A 20100-nucleotide genomic window follows, 5' to 3' on the forward strand; every position below is an offset into this window, starting at 1 on the left:
TGTCAACAGATTGACACATGAAAAGGTCAACATGAGTTTTTGATGTTATTTTGATGTCCAAATGAAAAAACAAAAACAAAAAACCCTTACGTCGACCTTTTCATTTGTCGATAATTGTCATGTCGACCATTTGAACTTGGCGACCTTTTGACTATGTTGACCGTATGCATGTCAACCATTTGGTGTTGACCTTTTCACAGTCAACCTATCATCCGGATACCAGGTAGAGGGTGGCAGGTGTTGACTAGAGATAGTCAATGGGTGACATAGGTATAGGGTGACAGTGAGAAGGTGGCAGGGAGAGGCATTGGTGACAGCAGGAGGAGACAGAGAGTAGGTGGGTGGCAGGAAGAGGCAGAGGGAGTTGGAGGAGATGGGTGACAGTGGAAGGCAGAGGGAAGGCAGTGGGTAACAGCGGAAGGCAGAAAGGGAGGGAAAGACAATAGGAGACAGGGAGAAGCAGTGGTTGACAGGAAGATAGTGGGTGATGGGGAGAGGCAGTGGATGACATCCGTGAGGTGGCTGCAGGCAAATGCACTTATTACTTTACTTACTGTTGTGTTAGGGGCCTGGGCCCATGCTAGGGTAGCTTGGCTGGTTCACTCTGTGGCGCGAGATAGACTGGCACTGCAGACAAAGGCAGGACTGTCCCTTCTATTCGCCTGCTCAAGATTCCCGGCAGCATCACCTCTCTCTCAGCACCAGCCAGTCAGTCCCAATCACTCAGGAGGTAGAGGAGGAGGAGTTGGGGAGGGATGACAGGGGAGACTCCCCCTGCCCCTCCTCTTCTGACCAAAACATGTCCTCGGGGTCATCTGAGTCATGGCCCATGGAGCGGAGTACTAGTGAGTCAGTTTGACTCAAACGTAAAGATGCCCTAATGCAATGCACCTGCTGCACCACCGCTAGTTCCGCCAGTGTATGGGATTCCTAATTACATATTGTTACCTTTTACAGATATATGTATAGGAGTTTTCTTCCTTTATACATTCTTTCTCATATTGAGCTTTCTTTCTGCTATGAAAAATATTGACCTTGATGCAAATGTCATTGCCTTACTGTGAAAATGTTGTCTTCCAGACCTAAAAACCCTAAGGATTACCTTAATCACTGCATTTATGGCAATAGTACTAGCAGTACCCATAATACTGTTAGTAATGCATAAAAGAAAAATGTGGCCTTTTGGATTTTCATCACGACATTCGCAGGGGGCAACACACATTCTCCCATACAGTGATGACGCAATACTGGTGGACACAATGGAGAGAGAAGATTATGCATAAAGTGGGCAATTATTGCATAGGTCAGGGATAGCCAAACTCCGTTAATATTTTCCAAATAATCAATGGATTCTTTTTTTCAAATGTGCCAGTAATTACTACACCTGTGCACCAGCTAGGAGATCTTAAAAACACAAGCTTTTACGTTTTATTGAGGACAGACTTTGGCCACCCTGACATAGGCGAACACACGGAATATTAGAAAAATGTACAGTATGCAATCAGACAGCATACAAATGTTAAAACCTTGGATGCACTAAAAGACGTGATGTAACATGAGAATCAGCAGCAATCATTGGAAAATTACAGAGACTTTTGGACAATAACAATATTTTTTATACTGATATTACAATTTGGAGACGTAAAAGGATTATGCATTCTGCTGAACACCACTAGCATTCAAGGGCTGTTTCAGCTCTAACATTACTCAATACCAGGGGCGGATCCAGAAGAAAATGATAGGGGGGGCACCATGGAAGGGGAAGTACATTTGAGTGCGGCTTCGGTGCATGTGAGGTGGCGCTTCTTATACAATGCCCACAGTTGTAGCGCTCATTATGCAATGTCCACTGTACTGGTAGTGCCCCTTATATAGACCCCATAGTAGTGGTGCCCCTTATGCAATGCCCGTATTGCCCCCTGTAGTAATGTTGCCTGTGGTAATGCCCGCAGTCATTTAGTGAGTGTGGCCAATTAAAATGAGACGTGATACACAGACATATGCCCCCAATAGTGCAGTGCCAAATCCACAATTGCACCCACAGTGCCAGATCCACAATTGCCCCCACAGTGCCAGATCCACAAATGCCCCCACAGTGCCAGATCCACAAATGCCCCCACAGTGCCAGATCCACAAATGCCCCCACGGTGCCAGATCCACAAATGCCCCCACGGTGCCAGATCCAAAAATGCCCCTACAGTGCCAGATCCAAAAATGCCCCTACAGTGCCAGATCCAAAAATGCCCCCACAGTGTCAGGTATACAAATTCCCCCACAGTGCCAGGTAAACAATTGCCCTCACAGTGACAGGTAAACAATTGCCCCCACAGTGCCAGGTATACAATTGCCCTCACAGTGCCAGGTATACAAATGCCCCCACAGCAGGTATACTATACAAATGCCCCCACAGCAGTTCTGCAGCTGCTTACCGCTGCTGCTGCTTCTCTGCCGGCTCTGAGGGTGTCAGGAGGAGAGCGCGGCTATGTCTGGCGGCGTGTAGGACTTCAAACTAGCCGCCAGTTCGTGAGCCAATGAGAGCTCGCAGACCGGCGGCTCCTGATTGGCTGCCGGTCCGCGAGCTCTGATTGGCTCACGAACCGGCGGCTGGTTTGAAGTCCGCAACACGCCGCCAGATCGCCGCGCTCTCCTCCTGACAGCTGAGACACGCTGCCGCTGGACTGAGCGGCAGCGTGTCTCAGTGACACAAGCGGGGGGGGGGGACGGATGGGGCCACAAATGACAGGGGGGACACGGGCCCGAGTGCCCCCCCCCCCTGAATCCGCCACTGCTCAATACCAACTGCAAGTATACAACAAGCAAACCTGTGCCAGTGAAGGACCAAATTTCAAAGCTGGCTGAAACACTAAAAGCACAGACCACTAAACAGTGTGCTAAAACTCCTTATTATACTCCATAATAGCACTCCCCTAATTCCTATAGTCATCAGTAACACAGTTCTATTCCACATGTCACCACAACAAAAAGCAAGCTCCATTAATTGCACATTTCTTTTTGCTGTTATACACAGTCCTGATTCCTGCCCAATCAATGACAAATTAAAATGATGCAAACATACCTAGTTGCCAGCATTTGAAAGAGTCTGCAGATATAGGTCATTGCATATTGGTGGACCATAGCGTTCTGCAATCCCCATAGGGCCTCTAAATGTGATAATTTAAGCAATTTAGTACATCCACACCATACTTAGTAAATTATCACACCAAGAGAGTTAAAAAATAAATAAAATACAATTACTATAATGTAACCTGCAAAGAATATATTGTTTTGCGATTGAATATGAAAAATTCTGTGTTCACTTTACAGATTAGAATATCTAATACTCCTTCTGCAAAATATTATACACATATGAAAGTAAAACAAAATCTAAGATTCCAATATCATCTTAATGTGACACTAAATGGAAAATAAAGTGTAATAAACTGTTGTTCTCTACTTTGTTATAGTAATTTATCACTTCTTGAATGTTCATTCTAAAGCTGGATGCACCACACTACCCGACAGGTGTCACCAATCCAATAAATGCTCCAATCCAAAGTAGCGATTATGGTATCAGTGATCACAATTTTTTGCTGTCTGTACTTTCGCTTCTTGAATGGGATCAGGAGTTTGGTGATGACTACTCCAAACGCCAGGAAATCCTGCAGATTGGGACCCCAGGCTGTGGCCTCATGCCCATGCCACGCCCACTCTGACATGGGTACTGTTATGCCACACTGCCAGCACTGCTGCTGTCTGCATAGTAGGGCAGACAGCGTGTGCCCCGATCACGGGACACTTGGTTTGGGCTATCTACAGGCTATAAACGGGTCCCATATGAATGACCCGGGTTACACATTTACACTGCATCAACCATTTTTTATGGGGGTGGGGGGACCTTTCCCACTGAACAAAAACCCGGGTCAATGTGTGTTTATGTGCATAACCCCAGGATTTTCAAGGCAGTGGAAAAGGGGTATTAGTTACTTACCAAAATCTAAATTGTCAATTATTTCAGTGTCCTTTTAAAATTATATTCCTCTCTCGTTGGGGTAGTATTCTTTAAACAAAGTGTTATTCTAAAAGCTGGCTTTATTAGAATAGTCAGTAAATGCACATTGAATTTTGCGATTGTTTGGAGAAAAATTTAAAATGGGAAACACATTTTGTGCAAACCTTCCCTGAAATGTTTTTTGGTGTGAGGAAAAAAAGAAGACTCTATACTGGGGTCACTCTTAACCAGGGCTGTTTCTAGGCAATTTAGCTCCCAGTGCGAGATTTAAAAATGCGCCCCCCAACTGCCATAAAAAAATGCGCCCCCCCCCCTAAATATAAAAAACAAAGAATTTGCAGGCGCCTTCGGCGCGCTCGCTTCCAGAGAGGGGGCATGGCCTTGTTAAAATGGACGTGGCCTCATCTGGAAAGATTACCTTACATCCCAGTTTTTGACCCTGCACCAACAGATCACAGCCACCATAGGAAAAACAATTAATTTCTACCATATTAAGCCCCACACAGTAATGCCGCCTGCACCATATTATGCCACACACTGCAATGCCCTTGATACATTAAATCCCCATTTTACACATTATGGCAGGAAAGAGTCCCCATTTTACACATTACGGCTGGCAACTGTCTCAATTTTACACATTACAGAAGGCAAGCGTCTCCATTTTACACATTACAGCAGGCACGTGTCCCCATTTTACACATTGCGGCAGACAAGAGTCCCCATTTTACACATTACGGCAAGCAAGAGTGCCCATTTTACACATTATGGCAGGCAAGAGTCCCCATTTTACACATTACGGCAGGCAAGTATCCCCATTTTACACATTACGGCAGGCAAATGTCCCCATTTTACACATTACGGCAGGCAGGGGTCCCCATTTTACACATTACGGGCAGGCAAGAGTCCCCATTTTACATATTACGGCAGGCAGAGACCCCTTCAACAAAGAGAGACAGAGAGAGAGAAAAAAAAAAGCTATACTTACTGTATGTTTGCACTGCAGCGGCATCCGGCGGGTAGAGATCTTCTTCCATCCCGCTTCTCTCTCTTCGTTCGTCCTGCGCCGGCCTGACTCTCCATTCTTCTATCGTGTCCTGGCTCCCCCTCCTCCCAGTCATCAGTACTGCGCTCGTGGTTTCGTGCAATGACACGTTTGCATTGTGACATCATGACGCAAATGCATCATTGCACGAAACCCCACCCCCTAGGCGGAAGAGTAATGACGAGTAGGAGGGGGAGCCAAACAGAGCGACTTAGAGCCGTCGTGACCGCCCCGTGCGAATACACGCCTCACCCACCACAAGAAATGGCTCTGCTCTTAACTATAATAGGGAGAAGAGTCCAGAACGGTATCACTGTTGATCAGTCTAAAATCTACTATTTATTAGATATGCATTCAAATAAAAGGAACAACACAGACACACATACACATAAAAAAGGGAAAACTATGTTCCTGGACAACGAATAAATGCCATATAGGTTTCAATAATTTATTGATTAAACCTGTGCAGGTACATTATAAATAATGCGTGGATTTTAGGGACCAAAATATTATTCAGACTGTAATGAGTCCTGATTGTTAGATTAATTGCATGCGCTTAGAGAGGACACTCCAATATTATGTAATAATCACTAGAACACCCATTGGGCTTGTTCAATATACACCACAGATAAAGAAGTCCCAAAAAATGCTATTTTGTAAATAAGATAGGGAAATGTTAACAGTATCAGACACATGTAATAAGTATTGTTATGGTTCCATCTATAACAACATTCAGCTTAGAAACAAAGTGTCTATTCCCTATAAGTAACACAGAGATAAAATCAGAGCTGGCCTTAGGCATAGGCAAACTAGACAGATGCCCAGTGCATTTGGAATGCCTAGGGGCACAAGCAGCTTATGCTGATTAAAATAATATGCAGCATGCCTATATTCTGTGTGTGACTGCGACTGTATCTGTATACGAAATGCTACCTTACAGTGTATTCCTGGAAATCACTGTAACATAGCATTTCGTATGCAGATACATCCACAGTATATAGGCATGCCACATATCATTTTAATCAGCAGAAGTTGCTTGTGCATCCTAGCCACATAGCAATGCAAATAAGATGCAATTCCGGCAAAAACCGCACCCGGTGCTAGCAGAGCTGCCAGCTGACTCATGCCAGGCATTTCCTGCTGCATATACAAGGTGTATTAGGACACATTTGTATCCAAGCAGAGGCAGAGGTCACAGTGTTAGCGGCCATGTGAGTGCTGTGTGTGGGTGGGTGGGTTGGTTGTGCAATAGTATTTGGCATATGTGTAATTCAGGGTGATGTAATATGAATAAGGGTCACTACTGTGAGGAGTAATGTAAAGTGGTACTAATGTGTGATGTAACGTGAATTAGGGACACTATCGCATGTTAATGTGTGAATATAGATACACTACTGTGTGGTGTAATTTGAATTGTGGGTACTATTGTGTGGCCATGCCCCTTCCCAGCAAGAACTCGCCCCTTTTTGGGCTGTGTGCCAAATGTGCGCACTGTTCCTATTTAAAATATAGGGGGTAGGAGCAACAAAATGAGGACTGCTATGGGTGAGGGGTGATGGTGCTGGGAAAGGGGTGCAGGTCAGAGGCGGCAGTGTTAGGGGGCACCAGCCAAAATCTTGCTTAGGGCATCATATTGGTTAGGGCCGGTTCTGGATAAAATTGTCTCACTCCTTGAATGCCAGAGAATAATTCCCTTTAGTAGCAGAATCTCTGCTCCTGTATCTGACAGCAACGTATTAAGTATACTTTCAAGTTCTAAGGTCCAGCAAAACAGTATAAAGTACAAAATCTTTAACTGACACTGTACCTGTTTGGGCATTTTTTCTGTGCAATTGCTGCCCCTAATTCAACAGCAATGTATCATATAAACCTTCAGGTTGTAAGATACAGCAGAACAGTATAAAACACAACATTTTTAACTGACACTGTACCTCTTTACTGTATCACATATATTAATCAATTAAAAAAATACTCACAGCATTGCTTATAGTCCAAATAATATCATGTGAGCATCCAGCAAATAATATCACCAGCAATATAAGCTTAATGACCTCAATGCAAATGGTATCACATAAGCAAGATCAAAGACGGATTGAGTAGAGAATAGTCCAGCTGATCTTATCCCTGCTGATATCTGCTTTCTCACCCTCTTGATTGCCTGGACAATCAGGTTAAATCAGCGGAGGGTGGATGAGAGTATAGCCGGACCTCTGCTGGTATGAAGGAAAGTAAAGGGCCCTTCTGCTGTTTCTGTTAGAGCGTAGCTGACACCCTGATATCAAATGACATTGCAGGGTGTCACGCCGCAATTCAGAGATGAGAGAGGGCTGAAGGAAAAAAATTTGCTACCTTCATCTTGGTGTAATAGCTGGTGGAGTGTGCATTTTCATTCAAGAATGCTGGTCCTGTTTATCCAAATTGACAGCGGCATTAACACATATTCAGTGGTCAGATAACCAGTTTCACCCGAGGGCTTGTTCACATCTCTAAAGGCCCATATAGATGGGCCGATGTGGGAGAGATGTGTGCTGAGCGTGCGGGGGGAGACTGGGGGGCCGCTCATTTCACCCAGCAGGTGAAGTGAGCGACCTGCTAGATTGGCCTGCACGGCAGGCCAATCTCGCACCAGCGATAGCGATGCGCGGGGCTGCGCATCGCTATCGCTGTAGGGGGTACACACGGAGCGATAATGCTTAAATTCTAAGCAATCTAGTCAGATTGCTTAGACTATCGCTCCGTGAGTACCCCCCTTAAAGGGGGGTAAACATGGAGAGATCCGTGTTTAAAATCTAAGCAATCTGACTAGATTGCTTAGATTTTAAGCACGAATCTGTCGTGTGTATGCCCCCCAGCGATAGCGATGCACGGCCCCACGCGTCGCTATCGCTGGTGCTAGATTGGCCTGCATGCAGTCAGTGCTGTGTGAAGTGAGCGGCTCCTCGTCGTCGTCCCCTCGCTCAGCACACATCACGCTGTGCTGAGCAGGAGGAGAGATGTGTGCTGAGCGGTCTGTGTTAAGATAGCTCAGCACACATCTCTCCCATCAGTACTGGCGTTTACGCTGCCAGCTGGCAGCGTTAGAGATGTGAGCAAGCCCTCGGGTGAAACTGGTTATCTGACCACTGAATATGTATTAATACTGCTGTCAGTTTGGATAAACAGGACCAGCATGCTTGAATGAAAATGCACACTCCACCAGCTATTACACCCAGACGGAGGTAGCACTTTTTTTTTCTCATACGTCCTAGAGGATGTTGGGGTCCACTTCAGTACCATGGGGTATAGATGGTTCCGCAGGAGCCATGGACACTTTAAGACTTTTCTAGAGTGTGAACTGGCTCCTCCCTCTATGCCCCTCCTCCAGATCTCAGTTTAGAAAATATGCCCAGGCAGACTGGTCGCAGTCCAGTGGAGCTCTACTGAGTTTCACTGAAAAGACTTTGTTAGGTTTTTTATTTTCAGGGAGACTGCTGGCAACAGTCTCCCTGCTTCGTGGGACTTAGGGGGAAGAAGTAGGAACCAACTTCCTAAATAGTTTCATGGCTCTGCTTCTTGCTGATAGGACACCATTAGCTCCTGAAGGGAACTGAACACTAGCTGCGGCTATGCGCTCACCCCCCTAACAGAGCCAGAAGTATTATTACCGGTGGTCTGCAAGAGGGACCTCCGGTCATCATGACGGCTCAAGGTACCGCGCAGCGAGCGGGAACGCTGCGTGGACATGCTACCCAAACACAGCACACAGCAGGGTGCAGGGCGCGGGGGGGGGGGGGGGGTCTTCTTGGGCAGCATGAAAACCTACTCTTACACTGGCAAAAGTAGCATATTATGCCGTGGCACAATCACAATCCTACACCCCCGCCAGTATAAATATTACCTCATGTTTGCTGAGGAAAAATGTGCCATTGCAGAGGGCGGGGCTTCTTACTCAGGCAGCCAGCACACTGTTCAGTGCCATTTTCTTCCAGAAAAAAGCAAGGGAAGAAACGCTGATCCTCCTCTCAACTTATGATTTTAGTATCAGAGTGAAAAAAGGGGGGAAAGTGTATATTGTGGTATTATAATATAACCTATTATTGACAATATATATAGAGCGGAAAGTCTCTGTGTACAGAGTACACGACACAGGGATTTTTTATTTAAGCGCTGATTTGTGGACTGGCAATTCCTTTCTGTGTCCCTATGACAGATTTTACTGTGGGTCTGTCCCCTATAAGTCCCGGAGTGTATGTGGTGTGATTGTGCACGTGTGTGACATGTCTGAGGCAGGGAGCTCTCCCTCTGTGGGAGCCATGTTAGGGACACAGAGTTGTAATGTGACACCAAGAGCCTGAATGGGTGAAAGATTTACGTGATGGTGTGAATCATATCAGTAAGAGATTGGATAAGTCTGAGTCTCATGCAGAAAACTGAAAATAATCTGTTGAAGATGTGATTTTTAATAGTTCTGCCTTTCATCCACAGGGGACCCCTCTGGGTCACATAAACATTTGCACAAGTAGTATGAACTGATACCGACACGGACGCTGATTCCTGTGTCGACAATAGTGATTCCAGGGGAATAGGTCCTAAGTTAGCGAAAAACATTAAAAACATGTTTTAGCTATAAAGGAGGTATTAGAAGTTACGGGGCCCCCTCCTTTACCACAGGAGCAGGCTTACTTTAGTAAAGAAGTAATGTAACTTCCCCTCCACCTCATGAGCTGAACAGTCTCTTGGAGGGAGTCTGGTTTAACCCGAAAAGAAATTTTCAGATTCCCAAAAGAAGTCAGGCAGCTTAGCTTTTTCCATGCAGAGGACAGGAAAGGGTGAGAGTCACCCCCCATTTTAGACAGTGCCCTGTCACGGTTAAAGAAAAAAGGTGTTTCTCCCTGCGCCTGGGACGGCTTCACTTAAGGAGCTGGCAGACCGCAAGTTGGAGACTACATTGTAATCTATTGATGTGGCCAATGGGACACTACTCAGGCCTACCATTGCCTGTGCATGGGTGAGTGGTGCTATTGAAAAGTGGTCAGAAAACTTGTCATCAGACATTGACACAATAGATAGAGACAAGATAATCCTAACGTTAGGTCATATCAAAGACGCTGCTGCGTACATGCTAGAAACCATGAAAGATATTGGTCTCTTGGGATCAAGAGCCGCTACCATGGCAATCTCAGCACGGAACGTGTTGTGGATTCGCCAAAGGAATGCTGACGCAGATTCCAAAAGGAATATGGAGGCTCTCCCATATTAAGGTGAGTCCTTATTTGGAGATGGGCTGGATGCTTTAGTTTCTGCGGCTACCGCACGCAGGTAAGTCGACATTCTTGCCTATTGCTCCTGCGCCGGCAAAAAAAGACACAACACTCTCAGATGCAGTTATTTCGGCCCAAAAATTACAAAAAATGGTAAAGGTTCCCCTTTCTTTGTGGGGAAAAGGAAGGGGAAAAGGAAATAAAGTCCACAGTGTCTCCATGATCACAGGAGCAGAATCAACGTCTGCTTCTGCCAAATCTTCAGCATGACGCTGGGGCTCCCTTGCGGGAGTCCGCTCAGGTGGGGGCACGTCTGAAACTCTTCAGTCAGTTCTGGGTTCAATCTGGCCTAGGCCCGTGGGTCATACAAATAGAGTCCCACGGGTACAAACTGGAGTTTCAAGACATTTCCCCAGGCCGTATTTTCAAATCGACCTTACCAGCTTCTATCCCAGACAAGGAAGTGGTGGCAGCAGCAATACAAAAATTGTGTCAGGATCAAGTTTTTGTCCTGGTTCCCTTGTTACAACAAGGAGAAGGGTTTTATTGCAACCCTATTCGTGGTTCCGAAGCCGGACGGCTCGGTCATACCGATTTGAAACCTGTATGCTCTGAATCTCTACCTGCAAAGGTCCTGGTTCAGAGGGCAGTGGTTTCCAGTATGGAGGAGGGGGACTTCATGGTGTCAGTAGACATAAAAAATGCCTACTTACACGTTCCCATTTATCCTCCACATCAAGCTTATCTGAGATTCGCAATACAGAATTGTCATTACCAATTTCAGGTGTTGCCGTTTGGACCTTCCACAGCACCGAGGGTTTTCACCAAGGTGATGGCAGGAGATGATGGTCCTCCTTCGACAGCAAGGAGTCAATATAATTCCTGACCTGGAAGATCTCCTGATAAAAGCGAGATTCAGGGAAAAGTTGGTGCAGAACATGGCACTCTCCCTGACAGTACTTCAACATCATGGTTGGATCATAAGTTTTCCAAATTTACAATTGGAACTGACAACATGATTGTCCTTTCTGGGGATGATACAGAAGTACAGAGGGTATTTCTTCCAGTAGAAAAGGCTCTGGAAATCCAGAGAATGGTCAAACAAATTCTGAAACCAACAAGTGTCGATTCATCAATGAATTTGGGTGTTGGGGAAGATGGTAGCGGCCTACGAGGCCATACAGTTTGGCCGAATCCATGCCAGAGTGTTCCAGTGGGACCTATTGGACAAGAGGTTCGGATCCCATCTACACATGCATCAGCGGGTAATCCTGTCATCCAAAGCCAGAATCTCGCTCCGGTGGTGGCTACACAGTTTTCACCTCCTAGAGGGACGCAGGTTCAGGAGTCAAGACTGAATCCTGGTGAACACGGATGCAAGTCTCCAATGCTGGGGAGCAGTCACACAGGGGGAATGCTTCCAAGGAAGATGGTCCAGTCAAGAATCTTGTCTTCACATAAACGTTCTGGAGTGGAAAGCCACTTACAATGGCTTTCTACAAGCGGGGCATATTCTTCAAGATCACCCTGTACAGATCCAGTTGGACAATGTAACAGCAGTCGCGTACATAACCTGTCAGGGCGGATCGAAAAGCAGAGCGGCTATGCCAGAGGTGACAAAGATTCTCCTCTGGACAGAAAGATATGTAAGAGCTCTGTCGGCAATTTTCATTCCAGGAGTGGATAACTGGGAAGCAGACTTCCTCAGCAGACACGATCTCCATCCAGGAGAATGGGGCCTCCGCCAAGAAGTCTTCACGGAGGTGACAGGTCTTTGGGAAGTTCCTCATGTAGACATGATGGCATCTCGTCTCAACAAGAAGCTTCGGTGATATTGTTCCAGGTTGAGAGACCCTCAAACAATAGCAGTGGACGCACTGGTGACCCAGTGGGTGTTTCGGTCGGTGTATGTCTTCCCTCCACTTCCGCTGATACCAAAAGTTCTCAAAATCATAAGAAGAACAGGAGTTCGAGGGATCCTTATTGTCCCAGACTGGCCAAGGAGGGCTTGGTATCCAGATCTTGAGGAGTTACTCACAGAAGATCCTCGGCCTCTTCCTCTTCGCAAGGACCTGCTGCAGCAGGGGCCATTCGTGTATCGAGACTTGCCGTGGCTGCGTTTGACGGCATGGCTGTTGAGCGCCGAATCCTAGCCAAAAGGGTATTCCCAAAGAAGTCATTCCCACTCTTATTCAGGCCAGGAAAGGAGTAACGTCTAAAGATTACACCGTATGTGGAGAAAATATGTATCTTGGTATGAATCCAAGAAGGCTCCAATGGAACAGTTTCAGTTAGGACATTTTCTCCATTTTCTCCAGGTGGGTGTGGATGTGGACCTACGGCTGAGTTCAATCAAAGTCCAGATTTCGGCCTTGTCCGTTTTCTTTCAGGAAAAATTGTCTCCCTTCCAGAAGTTCAGACATTCGTGAAAGGGGTTCTGCACATCCAAGCTCCTTTTGTGCCTCTTGTGGCACCATGGGATCTTGATGTGGTGTTGCAGTTCCTTTAATCGGATTGGTTTGAACCTCTCCAGGAGATAGAGCTGAGGTTTCTCACTTGAAAAGTGGTCATTCTGTTGGCCTTGGCATCCGCAAGGAGGGTGTCTGAGTTAGGGGCCTTGTCTCACAAGAACCCTTACTTGATTTTCCATGAAGATAGGGCGGAGTTAAGAACTCGTCAGAAATTTCTTCCAAGGGTGGTTCCTTCTTTCCATATAAACCAACCTATTGTGGTGTCAGTGGCTACTGCCACTTTCGCTGCTTCAAAGTCTCTGAATGTGGTCAGGGCTTTGAGAATTTATGGCGCGAGAACAGCTCGGATATGGAAAACAGAGGCTCTGTTTGTCCTGTATGCTTCCAACAGGGTTGGGTGTCCTGCTTCTAGGCAGACTATTGTGCGCTGGATCAGTGATACGATTCAGCACGTTCATTCCACGGCAGGATTGCCAATACCGTATTCGGTGAATGCCCATTCTACTAGAAAGGTGGGCTCATCCTGGGCGGCTGCCCAGGGGGGTCTTGGCATTGCAACTTTGCCGAGCAGTTACTTGGTCAGGGGCAAAACCGTTTGCTAAGTTTTACAAGTTTGACACCTTGGCCGATGAGGGTGTACAGTTTGGTCAATCGGTGCTGCAGGGTCATCCGCACTCTCCCGCCCGTACTGGAGCTTTGGTATAACCCCATGGTACTGAAGTGGACCCCAGCATCCTCTAGGACGTATGAGAAAACAGGATTTTAATATCTACCGGTAAATCCTTTTCTCCTAGTCCGTAGAGGATGCTGAGCACCCAGCCCAGTGCGTACTTTACCTGCAGTTGTTATTTTGTTGAAATTGTTTTCAGCATGTTTGCTGTAATGTTCATGCTGTTGGCATGTGTTTTGTTGAATACCATGTTGTGCGGCATGGTTGAGGTGTGAGCTGGTGTAAATCTTACCGTTAACTTTAAAGTAAATCCTTTCCTCGAAATGTCCGTCTCCCTCGGCACAGTTCCTATACTGAGGTCTGGAGGAGGGGCATAGAGGGAGGAGCCAGTTCACACTCTAGAAAAGTCTTAAAGTGCCCATGGCTCCTGCGGAACCGTCTATACCCCATGGTACTGAAGTGGACCTCAGCATCCTCTACGGACTAGGAGAAAAGGATTTACCGGTAGGTATTCAAATCCTGTTTTCCTTCAGCCCTCTCTCATTTCTGAATTGCGGCGTGACACCCTGCAATATCATTTGATATCAGGGTGTCATATCAGGGTGTCAGCTACGCTCTAACAGAAACAGCAGAAGGGCCCTTTACTTTCCTTCATACCAGCAGAGGTCCGGCTATACTCTCATCCACCCTCCGCTGATTTAACCTGATTGGCCAGGCGATCAAGAGGGTGAGAAAGCAGATATCAGCAGGGACAAGATCTGCTGGACTATTCTCTACTCAATCCGTCTTTGATCTTGCCTATGTGATACCATTTGCATTGAGGTCATTAAGCTTATATTGCTGGTGATATTATTTGCTGGATGCTCACATGAGTTGTTTGCTAGCTGCTTTTGTTCGCTGCGCAGCGATCAGGCAAAAAAACGCCACTTCTGCACATGCGTATGCGGCGCAATGCGCACGCGCGTCTTACTATTACAACGAACGATGTAGTTTCACACAAGGTCTAGCAAAGCTTTTCAGTCGCAGTGCCGGCAGCAGAGTGATTGACAGGAAGAAGGCGTTTCTGGGTGTCAACTGACCGTTTTCAGGGAGTGTTCGGAAAAACACAGGCGTGCCAGGAAAAACGCAGGCGTGGCTGGGCGAACACAGGGCGTGTTCGTGACGTCAAAACAGGAACTGAACAGTCTGAAGTGATCGCAAGCGCTGAGTAGGTCTGAAGCTACTCTGAAACTGTACAAAAAAATTTTGTAGCCGCTCTGCGATCCTTTCGTTCGCACTAAAATACACTCCCAGTGGGCAGTGGCATAGCGTTTGCACGGCTGCTAAAAACTGCTAGCGAGCGAACAACTCGGAATGACCCCCAATAAGCAATGCTATGAGAATTTTTTTTATTGATTAATATATGTCATACAGTAAAGAGGTACAGTGTCAGTAAAAGATTTTATACTTTATACTTTTTTCTGTACCTTACAACTTGAAAGTATACTTGATACATTGCTCTCTGAAAAAGGAGCAGTGATTCTGCTACTAAAAGGAATTTTTCCCTGGCATTCAAGGAGTGAGACAATTTTTTCTTTGTGTTACTTATAGGGAATTGACACTTTGTTTCTAAGCTGAATGTTGTTCTAGATGGAACCATAACAATACTTATTACATGTGTCTGATACTGATAACATTTCCCTATCTTATTTGCAAAATAGCATTTTATGGGACTTCTTTATCGGTGGTGCATATTGAACAAGCCCAATGGGCGTTCTAATGATTATTACATAATATTGGAGTGTCCTCTCTAAGCGCATGCAATTAATCTAACAATCAGGACTCATTACAGTCCGAATAATATTTTGGTCCCTAAAATCCATGCATTATTTATAATGTACCTGCACAGGTCCAATCAATAAATTATTGAAACCTATAAGGCATTTATTCGCTGTCCAGGAACATAGTTTTCCCCTTTTTATGTGTATGTGTGTCTGTGTTGTTCCTTTTATTTTAATGTATATCTAATAAATAGTAGATTTTAGACTGATCAATATTGATACGGTTCTGGACTCTTTTTCCTATTATAGTTAAGAGTAACCCCAGTATAGAGTCTTCTTTTTTCCTCACATCAAAATACGTTTTTTCTGACACTGGGGAGCACCACCAATCCCTGTATTATTGTAACATCAGCCATCAAATGAAAGGAATTTGGTTATTCATATGTATTTCTATCTCCTTATGCAATTCTAAGCATTCCTTCTCACCCTACAGGGTTAATAGGGCTAGGAGTGATCCTGTGCCGTAAAACCCACCGTGTTTTTTCTGCTGAAACACGTTTTACCAGCAGTTTAAATAAAGGAAGTTCTTGTTTTAACTGTTAATTATTTTTTGTGTGTGATATTCTCTGTAAAGTGCTATGGAATATGTGTGCGCTATATAAATAACTGGAAATAAATAACTGTTACTAAGCAAATAATTGTGCAATCTCCAGTCACAGTACAGTAATGTGCGCCTTTCAAATTTGTTGCATGTTAAGTAATAAAAACATTGATGCGCTAGATAACAGAGTGGGCACTATTCAATTATTGTCTGATCCTCTCTAGAGAGGATCAGACACTTCAGTATTTGCGGGCATTTCTGACAGGTTTTTGGCCCGTTTTCAACAATGCCGATCCAACTTTTTTTTTTTTTTAAGTCTGATCGGCATAGTTGAAAATGGGCCATAAACCTGTCCGAAATGCCCACAAATTCTACAAAATACATGGATCCGCACAGTGGTCGAAGTGGAAATTTTGAAGTGGGGGTATGGAAAAGTTTAGAATTCAATTTGCGTGCATGCTCCAGAAAAGGGGGCGTGGGCACCCAAAAGGGGGCATGGCCACTCAAAAGGGGGAATGTCCAGTGTAGTAGAACCCCTTATACTATCTAGTACTGGTGCCCCTTTCACCTTATAGCACACGGTACAAGCCGAAATTCACATTATAGCACACTGAATGAGCCGAAATTCACATTATAGCACACTGAATGAGCCAAAATTCACATTATAGCACATGGTGTGATCCACAATTTAGGGACAGGGACAGCCAGAGTGACAGCAGGGACAGCCAGAGTGACAGCAGGGACAGGGAGAGAGATAGTGACAGCAGGGACAGGGAGAGTAATGACAGGGAGAGAGAGAGTGACAGCAGGAACAGAGAAAGTGACAGCAGGGAGAGAGAGTGTGATAGCAGGGACAGGGAGAGTAACGACAGGGAGAGAGAGTGACAGCAGGGAAGCTGGGGAACATTACCTGACTGTGGTCGTCGGCGGCACCAGTGGGCAGCGGCGGTGTTAAGGAGGCCTTTGGTGCGGTGAGGTCCCTCTGACTGCCATTTGTTGCGGGCAGCTGGAGGCTGTGAGCGGGTGAGCGGCTGGTGGCTGGCGGCGGTGGGCAGCTGGCGACAGTGAGCGGTGGGTGGCTGGCGGCAGTGAGCGGTGGGTGGCTGGTGGTGGTGAGCGGCTGTGAGCTAGTCCAGTGCTCTACACAGCCGCCAAGCAGGGACGGGAGCACCATGTGCAGCAGGATGGCCACTTCCCTCGCCTCCTGCTGCACACTCTTTCATTTAATACATTTTTTTTTTAAAAAGTGGCGGTATGCCATACCGCCATATACCTCCCCACTTCGACCACTGGATCCACAGCTAATCTGCCGATACACGTTTTCTGACGAATTGAAAAACCAGCACTGGACTTGAATAGGTTGAATCCAAACTAAAAAAGAGTCAGAAAGTGCAGTTTTTCCAACAAGTCAGGAATTCCGACAATAATTGAATATACCCCATTATATTAAAAGGTACATATATAGTACTATACGTTCTTTGACAGCCTCTGTGTCTCCAAGTGTTGCCGCATAAAACTGGACAAGTAGCCGTATAAATTTAATAATAGAATATTTAAAAAGACTAACAATGGGGAAGAAAAAAAACAAGACAAGCTGGTTTACATCTTGTGTCTACAGTCCTAATCACTTATGTGACAGTCTGTCTGTATATTTGTTGCAAGCAAAATGTAACATGCCAGTGTCAAGGTTTTAAAACTGCTGTGTAGCGTACTGTTATTTAGATAGGTAAACTGTCGCACGGATGTGACTTCTCAGGTTACAGGACTGCCTACCAGCCAGGGGGCACTAGCACCGCCTCCACCTATAATGTATCAGCATGTCTTAAAGCAGCTTTGTTGCTAGTTTGTAATTTGACAAAAGCTATTTGGCACAATTTTAGTTGTATGAGGACAGATCTGTAGGCGATAGATGACTGCATTCATGGGTCCAGATCTAGGACCAGACAAATGATACTAGGAAAAGGGTGCCAGTATTCTGTATGTAGCCATTAAAAACCAAATCTTTCCATTGTACAATTTTCTTACTTTGTATGTGCAGTAATGTAAGGTCTGACAAAGCAACAACAATTATGCAGAGGTGGAGACTAGAAGACAGAATATGCTGGTTTGATAGTTTAAAGATGCTATTAATGCCGCTTTCAGACATGTGAAATGGGAATTTGCCGGTTCTAGCACCTAGCAAATTTCCAGGGTCAGTTCCGGGACCTTGGTTGGGAGCATTGTTGGGGACCTGAGACCTCATCTTGGGTTATTTCCTTTCACACATGCAGAGCTCCCAGGTTGATGCACTTTCACGTGCAAAAACCATAGCTGCTTTTGTAAGAGGGGTATCATACACTAATTCAGTGGTTCCCAAACTGGGTGCAATGGGTTGGTGATCCAGGACCAAAATAATTAATGGTCTATATGATAGGCAATCCAACAGCTGGTAACTATCATGGTAGTGGACAGGGTTGTGATTGAACACATTTTATAATGGACCATAATGTCAGAGTCAAAAATATTACATACACACAACATATGAACTCCAAACAGAGTGGCCTCTATTCGTGCACATTACCGCCGTGCGTACGCATACACGCAAGTTACGAGCACAGGTTCACGCACCTTGCGTATTAGTGCATAGTAAGAGTATATACGGTAGCATACGCATTCACACAGAAAAGCCACAAAGACATATATATCTTATTCGTGTAGTGCATAATTTACACATAGTCTCCATATACATTGTCAGTGACTTGCATACATTTTACAGGTAAAGCAACGGAGCTATTCAGCTCTACATGGTGGGAGGGGGATGGAGCAGTGTTAGGACTTAGTGTTTGGTATCCAGATGTGCAGTATTTTATGATCTACATTCCGGTGGCTGTTTCAAGTATATCACATACTTCTGTGTGTAGATATACGCAGAATGGGAATATTCACAAACTGCTATTATACTGTACTCATGATATTCGTCGGGAAACCAGAGGCTAACATCTGCAAGTGCACCCTGGACCAAGCATCGCCCACTGGTTTAAACCAACCTATGACCCCTCATGTACTGTGAATAGCTTACCCTCTGACCTATGAAAGAAGAGCTTACATTTCCCATTGTACTGCATTTGGACAAACTGTATAAAAGAGAGGTCTCCTGATTCAGGCTTCAGTCCCTATACTCTGAGGTCATCTTGCCAGACTGACTGAGTCCTGGATCCAGGAGCACTCGCGTAAATGTATGTAGTATTGGTTGTAGCTCTTCTCTGTATATTGTTGTTCCTTTTATCTGTATATTCTCAAGTAAATACTGTTGATGCATTGGACCACAACATTACATTTAACTACTGGTGTCGCATTCCTTCCTGTTTAGGGGTAAAGTGTATACAGCCACGCGCATCGCTATATTGTGCACATAACGTGTCGGCGTGTATACTCAATGTATATATACACCACATAGCAGTTATATGTATATGATTAGCGGCTGTAGCGGCTCAAACCAAAGTGTACATATGTGTTGCTTTCCCTTGTAATTTAAACAAACTTAACAGTTGGGGGCTCTGTCCGGTTCATCTCACACTCACGGACTTGCAGGGCCTTACAGACGTTGGTCTAACAACAAAGGGTGGAGGACGCGTCTAAAGTAAAACAATTTTGTTTTGTGTTAAAACTACCTAATGTTGTTAAACCACGTCCATTTTGTATAGTCTCAGAAGTGCTGGTGCGAACCGAGGGACAACAAAGAAAAGCCATTTTTCTTTGCGTCTCTTGGCGCGAAAATAAACGAACAGATATTTTGAGTATATTCTCATGCTCTGTTGCCATAGGTTGTAGTAGTCATTATAGATCTGCATAGAATCGAATAAGTTATTTGTTATACATTTGTTGTATTTGTTTAGTGGTTACTTGTAAAGCACATACAAAACTCAGTTCCTGCCTAAAAGTTTGGGCAGCACTCAACGAAAGTTATCCACATGGGTGACTTTCAGTGTGTGTGGGGAACAAAGGAAGTAGTGTGTATTAGTCAATAGCAATAGATGCACAAGTTTTGTTTTATTGCTTACATTGATTGATATAAGTGTGGTTGTTGCATATATTCATATGCAGGAATACGCAATTGCGAACGCACGGTACACATGTGGCACAGTACAAAGGTACGTGAAGTGTGCATACAGGGACGTGCCCGTGTGCACAATTACGCGCATGGATGCGTAATTATGCAAAATTGCGTAAATTAGTGAGCGCAGGTTTGCCACACAATAGAATTTAATTTTAAGGTGGGATAAAAGACTTATAGTTATACATTAACAAGTAACTATCCAATTTTAGAC

General features: G+C 45.1%; 1 protein-coding gene across 3 annotated transcripts in view; it reads left to right on the top strand.

Moving 5' to 3' along the window:
• CD302 (CD302 molecule) overlaps positions 1-20100 on the top strand; it is a 66833-nt gene that overhangs the window by 21758 nt on the left and 24975 nt on the right. For 2 of the 3 annotated variants that reach the window (XM_063933665.1, XM_063933667.1), the window contains exon 6: positions 1081-3453. The exons of the other annotated variant lie outside the window; for it this stretch is intronic. In XM_063933665.1, the coding sequence (XP_063789735.1) occupies positions 1081-1283 (203 nt within the window). In that variant the 3' untranslated portion in view covers positions 1284-3453. Of the gene's footprint in view, positions 1-1080; positions 3454-20100 lie in introns of those variants that run through there. 3 annotated transcript variants of the gene reach the window in all.

The sequence above is a fragment of the Pseudophryne corroboree genome, chromosome 7 (genome assembly GCF_028390025.1).
Source record: "Pseudophryne corroboree isolate aPseCor3 chromosome 7, aPseCor3.hap2, whole genome shotgun sequence".
In the NCBI taxonomy this organism is placed as follows: domain Eukaryota; kingdom Metazoa; phylum Chordata; class Amphibia; order Anura; family Myobatrachidae; genus Pseudophryne; species Pseudophryne corroboree.